The sequence below is a fragment of the Thermothelomyces heterothallicus genome (genome assembly GCF_042370625.1).
Source record: "Thermothelomyces heterothallicus CBS 202.75 unplaced genomic scaffold P884_scaffold_33, whole genome shotgun sequence".
Taxonomy (NCBI): Eukaryota; Fungi; Ascomycota; class Sordariomycetes; order Sordariales; family Chaetomiaceae; genus Thermothelomyces; species Thermothelomyces heterothallicus.
This window is the reverse complement of record NW_027192594.1, coordinates 44,346-57,217: the sequence shown is the minus strand read 5'-3', so window position 1 is coordinate 57,217 and position 12,872 is coordinate 44,346. Positions and strand designations below refer to the sequence as shown.

Here is a 12,872-nt window from a genome sequence, read left to right as displayed (position 1 = left end):
TTGACCGGCGGGTGTGCTATGGACATAAAGAGGCCCCTGCGGTGTGGCTATGTAAGAAATGGACTGGTGAAGTTGCTTTCGGTGCCACGGGACATGCTTCATCTAGACAGGAGTGTAACCGTTGACTGGGATTGTTAGTTAACTTTCGGGCATGTCTATTACAAATACGCACAAAAGCAAAGGGGTGTCTCTTATGACTACCAAAGCTGATCGGTGATCGTTCCCAAGCCGCGTTACGGATTCAATTCCCCGCTACCTTGTTTATCCAGGCGTGAAACGTATCGTCATCAGCTATCCCGGGCACTGGCTGCGTAGGATGGTGGTAATAATATGTCGTAATCTGTCATCGACGTTGCACCGCGCGTATGGCGCTTATCGGTCAGCATGCCACACGTGCAGGAACAAGAGACACAACGCCAAGCAAGGGCACTTGAAAGTGGAACACCCAGAGGGAAGAGCTCTATGGGTGTGAAACCGGGGTTAAGGTGACACTGCGCGACTGAAGAGAGAGCTGAAGAACATCCTAGAAGGGGTCAGATCATCGTTACGTTTGTGCTACCAACCCCTTAAACCCCGCGAGATTGGACTGGTATAGCGGCGACCCCGGTGCTCAATCTCACCCGCTGCAGGACGGAAGGTCTGAACATGCTGCAGCCCCTAGCTTACGCCGTAGGGGACATGACACTGCAGCCGGGGGGCGCATCTGGTGTTTCTGACAGGTTGCCGCATCCCACGGGCGTGGAGTCGGGACCTACGGGATGGATCGACCTGGAGCAGGGCGAGCTGTGCGCTTGCGGGTTCCATGTGCTTGATTAAGTTTCGAAAGCCGACATCCCCTAGTGCTCCACCACTAATTACAGGGCATTGCTGGTCTCCGCACGCGCCCGCGTCGCACGGCATCTGTTGTGCGCGAAAGGCGAATTGGGTTTAATGCTCGCCACTATGTATGTACATACATCGTACATGTGCAGTACATCGAGTACCGGTCCCGAGTAACTGGAAAGGAGCCGCGCTCCGATTCTGGTTGGTGAGGTGCTATATCTCAAGTAGGAAGCTTATGTAAGGAACCAGGGTAACGATGACAAGATGACCATCGAGCACTTGGCGGGCCGCGGGCGGCTGATGCCAATCTTCAACTGGAGTTCCGTATCGCACTCTCCCACGAGCTTGTATGTATTTGATTGAGTATTTGCGGGACGGATGCCTGGCGCCTGTCCTCAAAACGAGTCATGATCACATGCCGTTCGTTCGCTAAATGGAAGGAGCGATGGTGTATGGGATAATGGAGGCTAGAGCCGCGATTGAAGGGCTTCAGTGGAAGAGTCGGGATTCAGAACATCGTGTTTGAGGACAATGTGGTATTTCCGCCTGTGCTGCCTGGCGACTTCCACATTTGGTTCAATAGATCGCACCGGCAGGGCCTGCCTGGATCGCTAAACAGGCAGGCTCAAGGGTCACCGCGGTTTGCTGGTTAGTTAAGTCCGATCAAAACGATTTTTACCGCGAGAAAAAAAACAACCGTCAACCTTGCACCCTTGATATTCCTATGTCCCAGAACTGAGAAACTAATTAGTTTTTCTTGACCGCTTTATCTCCTCGACACGCGGCAGACGGCAGGGAGGCTGAGGCCAAGTCACAGGGTTATAGTTCTGAGTCTGTCTCCCGGTCCCGACCGCGGGGCTCCGTCCCGATCTTGAAATGTCGCAACACTCGCATCGGATGTGGAGATGACATGCCTGGCCTGGATGATGACCCCGCCAACGGTCCGCGGCTAGTCAGTCACCTGCGCGTTCAGATCCGCAAGCGCCAGATCTTTGCTCTCCCAGAAGTTGCGCTTTCTCAAGTGCTACTGCTCACCTCGATCCCTTTTTCATGCGTCATCTTCCTTGTTCGTCGTTCAGAGCTTGGTTGTTGGCCAGTTGCCTGCGAGGGCTGCGAGGAACTTGTGCAACACCAATGGGGTGGACGTTTGGAGTGAACAAAGTTGGGAGGTCCCACATCTCCCGGACGCCGCGGCACCTATTCCGCATCGCGGCCATCCGGCAAGGGGAACCAGGACTTCTCGAACAGGCGCAAGGGGGTCATGCTCACCCCACCTTTGCCGTCTTGTGGGTGAGGCTTACCGGAGGGCAAACGCCGAGTCATTCTTTCCCCTGTCTCCATTTTTAACCTCCAACTTCGTGGCACCGGCCACCCTTTGGTGTCACATCCTCGCCTACTTGGCCCCCAGCTGCCTAGCCTCCCTCGCCGTGTTGACAAGGCACCGAGTCTGGCCCGCTCTATCCTGCCAACAAAAAGTGGCCGTACCTCGGCCATGTCGTCGCGACTTTTTGCAACCATGATAGAATATAAGTTGTTCATGCTGCCCGGGCCTCGTTTCCCATCATCAGCCTCGCAACGTGGATCAGCAACATATTATCAAGATATCGGCATTATCAGGTGAAGCATCACGTACGGACACACAGAGGGCAACACAACACGTTGCCAACTATGGACGCATACTACGGATATGGCGAGGCCTCTCAGCCGCCGCCGCCGGCCGCATGTTACCGGCCCTCCAAGCCTGAGGACTGGGAGCCGTACCGCGACATCATCGCCCATCTGTACAACACTCTGAACATGAAGTTGAAGGACGTCATGTCCGAAATGCAACTGACATACAACTTCAAGGCTACGTAAGCACACCTAGGACACCTGGATGGTCTGGTCAACTCTTTAACAATCTGTTTGGTCTAGCGAGAAGCAGTATAAGACGCAATTGAAGAGGTGGAACCTCGACACAAAGTACATCAAGGCGTCTGAATACATGTTCATGGTCAAGACAATACGTGAACGACGAGCCGAGAACCCGCCGAAAGAGACACGCTTCGTCTTGCGGGGAAAGGTGGTAGACCCCAAAGACATAGCCCGGTTCGAGAAGCGGGCTCAGAAGAAAGGGGTCCTGAGGGAAGAGGGTTCAATTGAATGTGACGGTGAGCTGAAAGACACTCCGAGATGTCTGACTGGTGACTTGGTTTCCAACTGATGTCCGTCTCTCCAGAACCAGTCGAAGACTTGGTGTACGGTACACCACCTCCCGAAGAAGCATCCTATCACCGCGCGGCTTATGTTGAGGCTTATGCATCCTATCAATGTATGTACATCATCTCCAGCCGTCCTATTTGCGATCATCTGGCTGACTTCTTCGCTCCTACCAGACGACCCAGCTACCGATTATTCGTACTCCTATTGAGTGAGATTTCCCGAACAAACCAGCCCTTTTTTTCGAACTGGAACCGACCAAGATGAGCCACCACATATCGCGACATAGTCGAGCGATTTTAACACTCCCACGTCATATTTAAATTTCGACATGTAACAACACGATTTACGAGCGAGACCTGAGCATTACACAGCGTGGGATGCATGGAATAGACTACTAGCATATAATCGCTTGCCTAACATCTATAAAGGTTTATTTGTGTAGCGGAATTGCCTATCCTTTTTCTACTCTTCTTGTCTAAGCAGAGAGTCTTTCAACTTGATATACCTGATATACCCCGTTTATCTTTGTTTTGTTTTGTATAAAAAACAATCTATTTCTTCCTTCGCCATCTTCCTTGCTATGATCACCATCCGAATCTCGGGCAGCGACCCTGTTCTCTGCTGCTGTGATGGGAAATCATAGTGACCTTTTTATCTCCGTTTCCGCTTATAATTACTGCAAGCCGCCAAGTAACCAACAATTCCTAATTACCCCTGGTTGCCTAAGCGACGCGATAACGTAGGACTAAGTGGCGCATATCTGGCCGATAAAGACAAGCTCAGGTGACTTTGCCCCAACCGAGAAAGCTCACATGACTCCCCCCTGGGAGACCGCAATGTAGCGGCGCAGACGGCTGGATCTGTGACAGGTTACACAAGGCTCCACGAAGTTGCTTTTGTCTGCAGCAGGTAAGATCCAAGCCAGGCCCTGCTGCTTAGCCGACGCTCGAGCCTAGTGGTTGGTTCGTGGATTCAGGATTCAACTGCGGCGCTTCCCGCGTCTGGGCCGTAACATCAGCCTTAATCACACATTATAAATGGTGCTCAGTACAGAGTATGAGTGCTGAGTGCCACTCGCATGCCTTTCGCCGATGTATGTCAGCGAGGCTCCCAGCAACCTTGTTCTAAATAAAATTGAACCAGAAATATTAGACGAAGAGGATTAAAACGGTTTTAACCTTGCTCAACCACCTGCCCACTACTTCCAATACTGTTAATTAATATCTGGGCACCAATCCTAGGGTAGTATTAGCCCGTCAACACAGCCACGCCTCCTCGGTCAAGACTGGAGCCTGATAATATCCGCACCTCCTCGGAGGGCCCAAGCTTGACCGGTGAATCAGAAAAGAAAAGAAGAAAAAAAAAAATCAAAAAATATTACAACTAAGGTGCCGCGTTTCGTTAATTTTCTGTCTTTAACCCATGCAACTCCCACAGCCTGGTCTTCGGCAAATGAGACTGATAATTATGGATAACGAGCCCGGGGCATGAGTAAAGAACAAAGCAATTCACGGAAAGCTATTGGGACATGGGCCTTCGTTCAAGACCTATCTAAGCTTGCACATCCAGCTACCTTCTTCAAACCGGCCTAGGCGAGAGAAATCAAACTAGCTTGGGAAGTCAGCAGTCCCATTTTCCGGGGACATGCAACTCTGGAGAGACCAGAGGTAGTATTAGTACTTCGAGGGGCATACGAAGGACGATCAATCGATAAGGCATGGTGTGGCACGGCGAGTACATCGAAGGAGGAGGCGAACTGACAGCCGAGTATGCATTGTGCCATCAAGAAACTGACCATCGTTATCGTTCATTGTACAGGGTAGGCGAGACGCAATACTTTCTACTAGTCTAGAGACTACCAGACGGCTTGAGACTTGGCATTTTGACGTTGTGGGCATAGTGATGGCGTGGCATCTCATGCTCACACATGGAATGGTCACAGATAATTAAGTACCTATCTGAAGGGTTTTTTGGGGGGGGGGGCGTGGCTGTGCTTCCAGTCGGTGGGCTGATACGAGAAAACAGCTAAATGACGGCAGCAACTCGTGTGCCCCGAGAACACTGGTAATATGCACCGCGTTCAAACGAAGATGCGGGGTTATGGGCAAAGCTTGGCGGTTTGCTGTTTACGTGAAGGGAAGAAGAGGCTGATGCGGAAGCAGTCCAAATCGCACGGTTATAGATGAAGTAACTTGGGCAAGCAAAGGCAAATGGCAACGCTAATGCCCCGTCGTATTACACAAGCAGCCCGCTTAATCAAACTAGCAGGCGTGTTTCCATGAACCACATTGAACGTGACGTTGCAAAATCTGCCTGGTGGTCCCAGAGACGTCGGAATGCTCATGCGTAAAAGTTGACGGTCTAGATTAGATGAATTGGTTAGCAAAGTGATATCAAAACTTGAAGTCGTCGAGGCGACACTCACATCCTTCTTCTTGGCTTGTACTTCGGCAATGGCATCGACGTAATGCTCGTGCCCAATCTTGTTCTTGCCCAGGCGCAGGGCGATCATGCCGGCCTCAACACACACGGCCTTGAGCATGGCACCACCAAACTCATCTGTGCTGCGAGCCAGCTCGTCCCAGTTGACATTCTCGTCGACCTTCATCTTTCTCGAGTGGATCTTGAGAATCTGCGCACGAGCTTCCTCATTGGGCAGCGGGAACTCGATCTTCCGGTCGAGACGGCCAGATCTGAGGAGGGCGGGGTCCAGCACGTCGATGCGGTTCGTGGCGGCGATGACTTTGATCCGGTCATCCGAGGCAAACCCGTCGAGTTGGTTGAGCAGCTCCAACATGGTCCGCTGCACCTCACGATCACCGCTCTTTTCGCTGTCGAAGCGCTTGGTTCCAACGGCATCCAGCTCGTCGATGAAGATGATCGCCGGAGCCTTCTCCTTGGCGAGGGCGAAACAATCCCGAACAAGCTTGGCGCCGTCTCCGATGAACATCTGGACAAGCTGTGGCCCCGCGAGCTTGAGGAAAGTTGCATCGGTTTGAGCAGCGCAGGCCCTGGCAAGCAGTGTCTTGCCGGTACCAGGGGGGCCGTACATCAGAGCACCTAGAATCCTTTTGTGAGCACGGCGTCCAGGGAACGGTATTCGGCGCTTGTACCTTTTGGCGCTTTGATGCCAATCTTCTTGAACCGGTCCGCCTCCTTCATGGGCCATACAATGGCCTCGAGCAACTCGTCGATCTGCTTGGTGAGACCACCGACATCGGTGTACTTCTCGGTCGGCTTCTCGTCAACCTCCATGGCCTTGACCCTGCTGTCGTACTCGGCCGGCAGCGTATCCAGAACGAGGTATGAATCTTTATTCACACCAATAAGATCACCGGGTTTCAGCTTGTTGGGGTCGACGAGGCCGATCAGCGGGAGGAAGATGGTTTGGCGTGTGGACGTCTTGATGACGGCAGACTTGCCCACCCGAGTGGCATCGAGATCGATGTTGGCGCCTTCTTCGGATGATTCGGCAGTCGGGTCCAGATCTAAAAGTTCGACGACGTTGCCGACGAGATATGGCAGTTGACTAGTTCACCAGCGTTAACGGGAGAAGCAGAGGGGCCGGAGGGCGGGGCAGCATACCGGTTGTTAGCGATCTTCTCCATGTTCTCCTTGATCTTTTCAGCCATGGTTGCCTTCTCGTGTGATAACCGCTGGTACTCGCTCCTCATGATTCTGGCATCGTTCTCGAGCAAGCGCCGGCGGGTCTTTATGTCTTCGGTGCTCAGGCTCAAGATCTCTGGGTCGAGGACGTCGTCTTCCTCCGGCTCTGCATCCTTCATTTCGGCGTCTCCATCTCCGCCATTTTGGTTCCCCTTGTTGTCATCTTTCTTATCCTTCTTGTCCTTGTCGTCGCGCTCGCGGCGGTCGAGGTCGTCAAGCTCCTCGAGAGTGGACATGGCGATCAGCGGCGGTTACAAGCGATTGTAGGGCGGTTTGTGAAAAGGTGAAACGGATGAATCGCGGGCAGAAATCAAAGATCTATGATCCGAGTGTGGGTAAGGCCTGCTTTCCTGAACCGGGCGCTCAGGATTCGCGAAGCCAGTGCAAGGTGTTGGGATTCGATCGGAGGTTGGCGGAGGCTCTGGAAGCACTGGAACAGAGGGACGGAGCTTAATCGAATCGGCTGGGCGAGTCCAGCGCCGCTGCACACCAGGCAAAAGCGCGACGTAACCAGGCGGCGGGACCCACAGCCTGGGGCCAGCCAACCAGCCGAGAGCCAACCGGCCAGGCTGACTAAACAAAGCGGAAGCTCTCTTGCTTGCACTGTCAAGGGTTTGGGCTTGCTCCATTGAGGACTACGTACGCTTTATTAACGAAGTGAACCAGAAAGTGAGGTTTTAGATGCTTCGCTTTGACATCTGGAGAATGCGCATCATGAAACCTTTTTTTTTAAAAAAAAAAACTGGGCTCATCACAACATATCGTGGGCTTGCGCACTGCATAGCCGTTGACTTAGATAAACCACAACCCGCTAGAGAAAGAAGAGAGACAAAAGGAAGGAAATACTACACGAAAGCCGTCTCTACCAACTCGTCACCATAATAGGTTTGCTTCCAGTGCCAGCGCCAATGTGCTTTCCAAGAACGAACCAACAGTATCAGTTAGAAGGCCAGCCTTGATTGAGAGGCCCTGTGGCAACACATCCCCCACCCAACTCCAAGAATAGAGCCGCCGGTGAAGAGGATATACACATGGGAGTGAGACATGGGAATATCAGTAGTCAAAAAAAAAAAATTCCTCGCCTCCGGACTTTCACCCGGAGATGCCCAGCCCGGCAAATATTAACATTACTCGTCGTCTAGGATGTTGCTTGCTATCCGCCCGAAAATAGGGACCTCGTAGCTATAAAATTGTCAGTGGAGCCCAGCGCGGTATGCGAAACAAAGGTAAGACCAACCGGTCCAAGGTATCGGCATCCCGATACGCGTTGAGCACCAGCCAGGCGATCAGCACCAAATCACCCAGGAACAGCATCCAGCTCAGGAAAGTTGACCAAGAAAACAGCAGATGCACCACAAACAGCGCCGTGAACAGCAAGCTCGACTGCCATGCATGGAACCTACATCGGAAAATCAGCAACCAGCCGTCGTCAGCGACTCGCTCCCGAACTCGTAAAGAAAATGCCACGGGAAGATATGCCCCGGAACGCAGGAAGACAGCAAAAAAAAAAAAAAAACGTACCTGACATAATCACTCTTCCGCTCCAGGATCAGAAGCAGGATCCCCCCGAGGGGCGGCAGCGCCAAGTATGCGAGGCATGCTTCGTAGTCCAGCCGCAGGCCCAGGCTCGTGTCGAACTCGCTCACCATGCCCTCCCTCGCGCCCAGCGCAGAGAAGTAGTCTCCCATCCCTCCGCCGCCGCCGCCACTGCCACTGCCACTCCCTATCCATCCCCCGTTTCCGACCGGCCCCCCCGCCGCCGCCGCCGGAGCGGCGGACAGGGGACTCTGGTACTGCCCCACGCCCTCGCTCGACCAAGCGCGCTGCGGCTGCGGGTGCTGCAGCGGCGGCGGGGTGAATTGGCTCTGGCGGTGCTGGTAGCGGTGGCCGGTGGCGGGGGAGTACGCGCCGCGGCGGTTGCTGTTGTTCTCGAGAGAAGTGCGCGGGGACGCGGTGGCGCTGTGGGTCGGCGAGCGGGTGTGCTCTGGCGGGGAGGACTGGTAAGGCGCGAAGTCCATCTTGCTTCAGTCGGGAAGGGAAGGGGAGCGATGTTTTTCTTCGCGGGCGTTTGTGGTTGCTTTGGCTCTCTGGTGCTCACTGACCCCGCCGGGTGCGAGGCCGAGCGTGCCGTTTCAATCCAGTTCCTGTTGAAGGATGCGCGCCTTGAGGCGACGGCGCCGTCTTTGCTCTCGGGCGACGAGTGTTGATTGTTTGGTGGGTCGGTCGGCCGAAGTTGTAGTCTGTAAGGTACGTTGGTACATTACATGTGCTTCATTGCTTCTGCGGTTCGCAGCTTATCGATCGTGATAACTGGGGCCTCCGTTCGGTCCCACTGCCGAAGGGCGGCGCTGGTTGCCTCGGTGCGACTGGGTAGTGGACTGTTTTAAGCAGTACTTATTAGCACCACCACCGCCGCCACCACCACTGGACGTCGGCTGACTGATCCTGTGCACTCTTTTTTTTTTTTTTTTTTTTTTTTTTTTTTTTTTTTTTTTTTTTTTTTTTTTTTTTGCCTTCCTCTTGTTGGATATGATGGCTGCGCCGCAGCTCTTCCTCGAGTTATGAAATGACGACGCGTCCCGTTTAGTGAAGTTGCAGGCAGGGGTCTTCATCACCGGGGAAATTCTACCCCGAGGGTCACTTTCCGTTCACCAACGCAGCACAGCTCATCGCCAACCATTACCACACTGAATTGATGAGTTGTTTCGGGAAAAAAATAATCAGCTGAACAAAATATTCATTCATAGGTATTTGATACAGTAAATCTACAGAATATCGTATCGCGACTACTGCATCGCGAAATCCGCCAAACACCGCACTGTCTGTGCGAAGTACAGTGTAGAGCCACAATGCGTGATGAGTCCCAACCTCCTTCTTGGCTCATGAGCTCTCTCCCTTCTCGTCCGCCTTGCCGCCTTTCTGCTGCTCCTCCAGGACGCTGCGGCGGCTCTCCATGGTGAGCCAGAGACTCTTGCCAGCACCCTCCAGAGTGCTGGTAAGGCCGAGGCCTGCGCTCTGGAGCATGTGAACGAGCTGAGCGCGCAGTCCGTCCAAACCGCCTTCGATGCCGCCAACCCACTTGACGCCCTCGAGGTCAAACACCTTATCTTCGATCCGGCCACCGATCAGCATAAGCTTCTGCAACCCACTCTGAGCGGTGGCATCGTAGTATCCGGGGAACTTCTTCTTGCTCGGTGGCGGGAAGGCCGGAGGGCTGGGGCAGAGGACACTGAGAGCGGCGGCGAGATGCGCCGGTGAGACAGCTGGGAGGGTGAAGATTGCCAGCGGGCCAGCCAGCAAGGGTGAGAGTTGAGCGTAAATGGAGTCCTCCGGTAATGGTTTGTCGCCCTGCGTGGCCGCCTTGACGGCCTGGAAGGCCGCTTTGGACAAGTCGTGGTTGTACACAACCTGAACCTTCTCGCCCGTGAGCGCGGATACAGTTGTTGGGGCGACCTTGGATGGGTCGTGGAATTCGACGATTTTGAGGGCCACGTCGAAGATGCGAGTCCGGATCACCTGCAGCTGGGCTCTCGAAGCGATCGCGTCTGCCTCTGCTCCTCCGGCGGAAACGTTGCCAAGAGCAATCCTCAGCTCCCGTCTCACGGCAGCCCACTCTACCGCCGTGAGGTTGTTGTGCTGAAAAATCAGAATCAAGGGCGTCGAGCGAAGGAGGGATGTGTAGGTGCGAAGGAGCTGCGACTTCCGCGTGTCGGAGGGACGTGCCGTCGGCGGCTTGGTGGGAGGGACATAGTCGGCCGGCAGTCTAAAGCTCGATACTTTCGCCGCTGCTGCGGTGGCATACTGTCTCGTGGCGGGTGCTGCCGTGGGAGTTGGTGGAAGCAGGAGAACGGCGGATCGGCTCGTTGCCCTCGACGGGTTCACGGCGGGACCCAGGCCGCGAGGGACCGCGCATCGTAGTCTCGGAGGCATTCTATAGGTTATCTCGTTAGGTGGAGGACCAATTGGCTACGATGCAGCTCGCCTACCTGATATCGCGACTGTTTGCCTGGCTGGAAGCACCCGAACTTGCTCGCGATCCTTAAAGAACCGAAATTTTGGCGTCGCCAATCGCTACAACTACGCGCAGGGGCCACGGCCAAGCGGGAACCGGGATGCTAACGCTAGCTTCACCGCCCTTGGTTCTGCCGGGTAACCAGGGGTGCCAACAAACAGTCTTCCGACTGCGGATCCCTGCAGGACCCCGCCAAAACCTCTAGCCATCGCGGGGTTCTTCTTGCGCTTTGCAGGTGGGCTCCCGGATTTGGCAGTAACGAAACCTGAGCGTTTTGTATTCGAACCCAAAATGAGTCAACTTCCGCACTGCCTTCCCAATCTCTATTTTTGGAGATTGCTGGCACTCAATTGGTGTTCCGAGGTCACAGAAGGGGCTTGAAATCAAAATCCGCCATCCATTTCCCCTCGCATCGCAACCCATATATTATCACACCCATTGCCAGGCGCAGACATGGAGCCATCAACACAAGCCCTCCCCCCCGTCGACCTCAAGCCATTGCTCGCAAGGCTCTGGCCATTGGGCCACCCGAAGCCCGTGTCGCCAACGGAGATCGCAGAAGCCATCTCGTATTTTTTCACGAACCAGGTCTCCGACGCCCAAGCCGGCGCCTTGTTGATATGTCTGCACTTCACTGGCCTCGACCGGCAGGCCGAGGTACTGGCCAAGACAGCAGAGTGCATGCTGAAGGCGGCAGCAAAGATCGACCAGTCTGCCCTGCGAGCGGTCGTCGACGCGAGGCGCAGAAAGGAAGGTCAATACCAGGGTGGACTCGTGAGTTCTCCGTGCTTGTGGGTTCGGTTTGCCACTGGAATTTAACTTTTGGTCGACCAGGTCGACATCGTCGGAACCGGAGGCGACTCCCACAACACCTTCAACATCAGCACGACCGCCTCCATCATCGCCTCCAGCCTCCTCCTGATTGCCAAGCACGGCAACAGGGCCTCGACTTCCAAATCCGGCTCCGCCGACCTGCTGAACTGCATGCAGCCGCAGCCGCCCCGGATCGACCGCGTCCGCCCCGACACCATCGCCGAGCTCTACAGCAACACCAACTACGGTTTCCTGTTCGCGCCCGTCTTCCACCCTGGCATGCGCTACGTGGCGCCGATCCGCAAGGAGCTCCCCTGGCGCACCATCTTCAACCTCGTCGGCCCCCTCGCCAACCCGACCGACCTCCGCTCGCCCGCCGACCGGGACAACGCCGACCCACTCCTCGAGGCCCGCATGATCGGCGTGGCGCGCAAGGACATCGGCCCCGTCTTCGCGCACGCGCTGCAGCTCGTCGGCGCCCGCAAGGCCCTCGTCGTCTGCGGTGACGAGGAGCTCGACGAGATCAGCTGCGCCGGCGACACGCTCTGCTGGCGGATCCGGCCCGCCGACGACGGGACCACCGTCACCGAGCACTTCTTGCTGCACCCGCGCGACTTCGGCCTGCCGACGCACCCGCTCTCCGATGTCTCCCCCGGCAAGGAGCCGCACGAGAACGCGGCGATCCTACGGCGGATTCTGGACGGCCAGATGCCCGAGGACGACCCGATCCTGCACTTCGTGCTCATGAACGCCGCCGCCCTGTTCGTGGTCTCCGGCGTGTGCGAGGCCGACACGAGCGATCTGGGACATGGGGATGACGGCGTCGTCATCAAGGAGCGTGGCCCCGGAGGCGGGCGCTGGAAAGAGGGCGTACGGAGAGCGAGATGGGCCATCAAGAGTGGTGAGGCGGCCAGGCAGTGGGCCAAGTTTGTCCAAGTAACGAATGGCTTTAGTGAATGAGGTTGGCCCCCCAAGTCGGCTAGAACTCAGCGCTGCAGTGGGGAAATGAAGGGTCTCTGGGCCACAGATGGCCCTTGCGGAGTCTCGAGAACAAGTGCTCATCAAGGAAGCATGAAGAAAGAGGAAATTTCAGTCAATTCTATGATAATAAGCCACATTCGCCCTCACGAACGACTTAGAAAAAGACTTCTTCTTTCCTCTGCGTACGTATATCTGGGTGGGGCTAAGCTTCAAGATACAGCTACTGGTCTCCAGTTAGGGGAGTAGAGATATACAGTCCAGATTCAAGAAGGTGAGGGGGCCACACCTTTCACCACCTCCCATCCCTCATTTCCGCTTTTTTCACTTTTTCCTTTCTTCCAACACGACGTTTTCCACCCCTCTTACGCCTCCCGCC

The 12,872-nt window shown here is 55.1% G+C and overlaps 5 protein-coding genes across 5 annotated transcripts; 2 read left to right on the top strand and 3 right to left on the bottom strand.

Annotated features, from left to right (window-relative positions):
* Positions 1 to 2,490: 2,490 nt before the first annotated feature.
* Positions 2,491 to 3,025, top strand: P884DRAFT_210662 (Clr5 domain-containing protein; the record flags this gene model as incomplete). The annotated part of the gene is made up of 2 exons (XM_069439012.1): positions 2,491 to 2,675; positions 2,737 to 3,025. 2 exons carry the CDS (start codon positions 2,491 to 2,493, stop codon positions 3,023 to 3,025), a joined length of 474 nt encoding a protein of 157 aa, XP_069293981.1.
* A 2,339-nt stretch (positions 3,026 to 5,364) lies between these two features.
* P884DRAFT_210839 (P-loop containing nucleoside triphosphate hydrolase protein) lies at positions 5,365 to 6,926 on the bottom strand (the record flags this gene model as incomplete). The annotated part of the gene is made up of 4 exons (XM_069439027.1): positions 5,365 to 5,385; positions 5,450 to 6,084; positions 6,138 to 6,553; positions 6,610 to 6,926. The coding sequence occupies 4 exons, from the start codon at positions 6,924 to 6,926 to the stop codon at positions 5,365 to 5,367; spliced, it is 1,389 nt and encodes a 462-aa protein (XP_069293980.1).
* Positions 6,927 to 7,753: 827 nt separating this feature from the next.
* On the bottom strand, positions 7,754 to 8,995 carry P884DRAFT_231449 (uncharacterized protein). The gene is made up of 3 exons (XM_069439822.1): positions 8,212 to 8,995; positions 7,928 to 8,089; positions 7,754 to 7,872 (listed from the first exon to the last, which is right to left on the bottom strand). The coding sequence occupies exons 1-3, from the start codon at positions 8,706 to 8,708 to the stop codon at positions 7,818 to 7,820; spliced, it is 714 nt and encodes a 237-aa protein (XP_069293979.1). The 5' UTR covers positions 8,709 to 8,995; the 3' UTR covers positions 7,754 to 7,817.
* A 414-nt stretch (positions 8,996 to 9,409) lies between these two features.
* On the bottom strand, positions 9,410 to 10,911 carry P884DRAFT_294802 (mitochondrial 54S ribosomal protein uL10m; the record flags this gene model as incomplete). The annotated part of the gene is made up of 2 exons (XM_069444300.1): positions 9,410 to 10,621; positions 10,811 to 10,911. The coding sequence occupies 2 exons, from the start codon at positions 10,909 to 10,911 to the stop codon at positions 9,571 to 9,573; spliced, it is 1,152 nt and encodes a 383-aa protein (XP_069293978.1). The 3' UTR covers positions 9,410 to 9,570.
* A 244-nt stretch (positions 10,912 to 11,155) lies between these two features.
* Positions 11,156 to 12,475, top strand: P884DRAFT_210657 (glycosyl transferase; the record flags this gene model as incomplete). Its single annotated transcript, XM_069439011.1, has 2 exons — positions 11,156 to 11,476; positions 11,537 to 12,475. 2 exons carry the CDS (start codon positions 11,156 to 11,158, stop codon positions 12,473 to 12,475), a joined length of 1,260 nt encoding a protein of 419 aa, XP_069293977.1.
* Between the last annotated feature and the right edge of the window lie 397 nt (positions 12,476 to 12,872).

Bases quoted from the DNA above. Each gene is read 5' to 3' on its own strand.
- P884DRAFT_231449 (XM_069439822.1), bottom strand. From the start codon at position 8,708: ATGGACTTCGCGCCTTACCAGTCCTCCCCGCCAGAGCACACCCGCTCG. The intron at 8,090-8,211 runs GTACGTTTTTTT...TTTCCGATGTAG, and splicing joins CGGAAGAGTGATTATGTCAG to GTTCCATGCATGGCAGTCGA. The intron at 7,873-7,927 runs GTTGGTCTTACC...ACAATTTTATAG, and splicing joins GATGCCGATACCTTGGACCG to CTACGAGGTCCCTATTTTCG.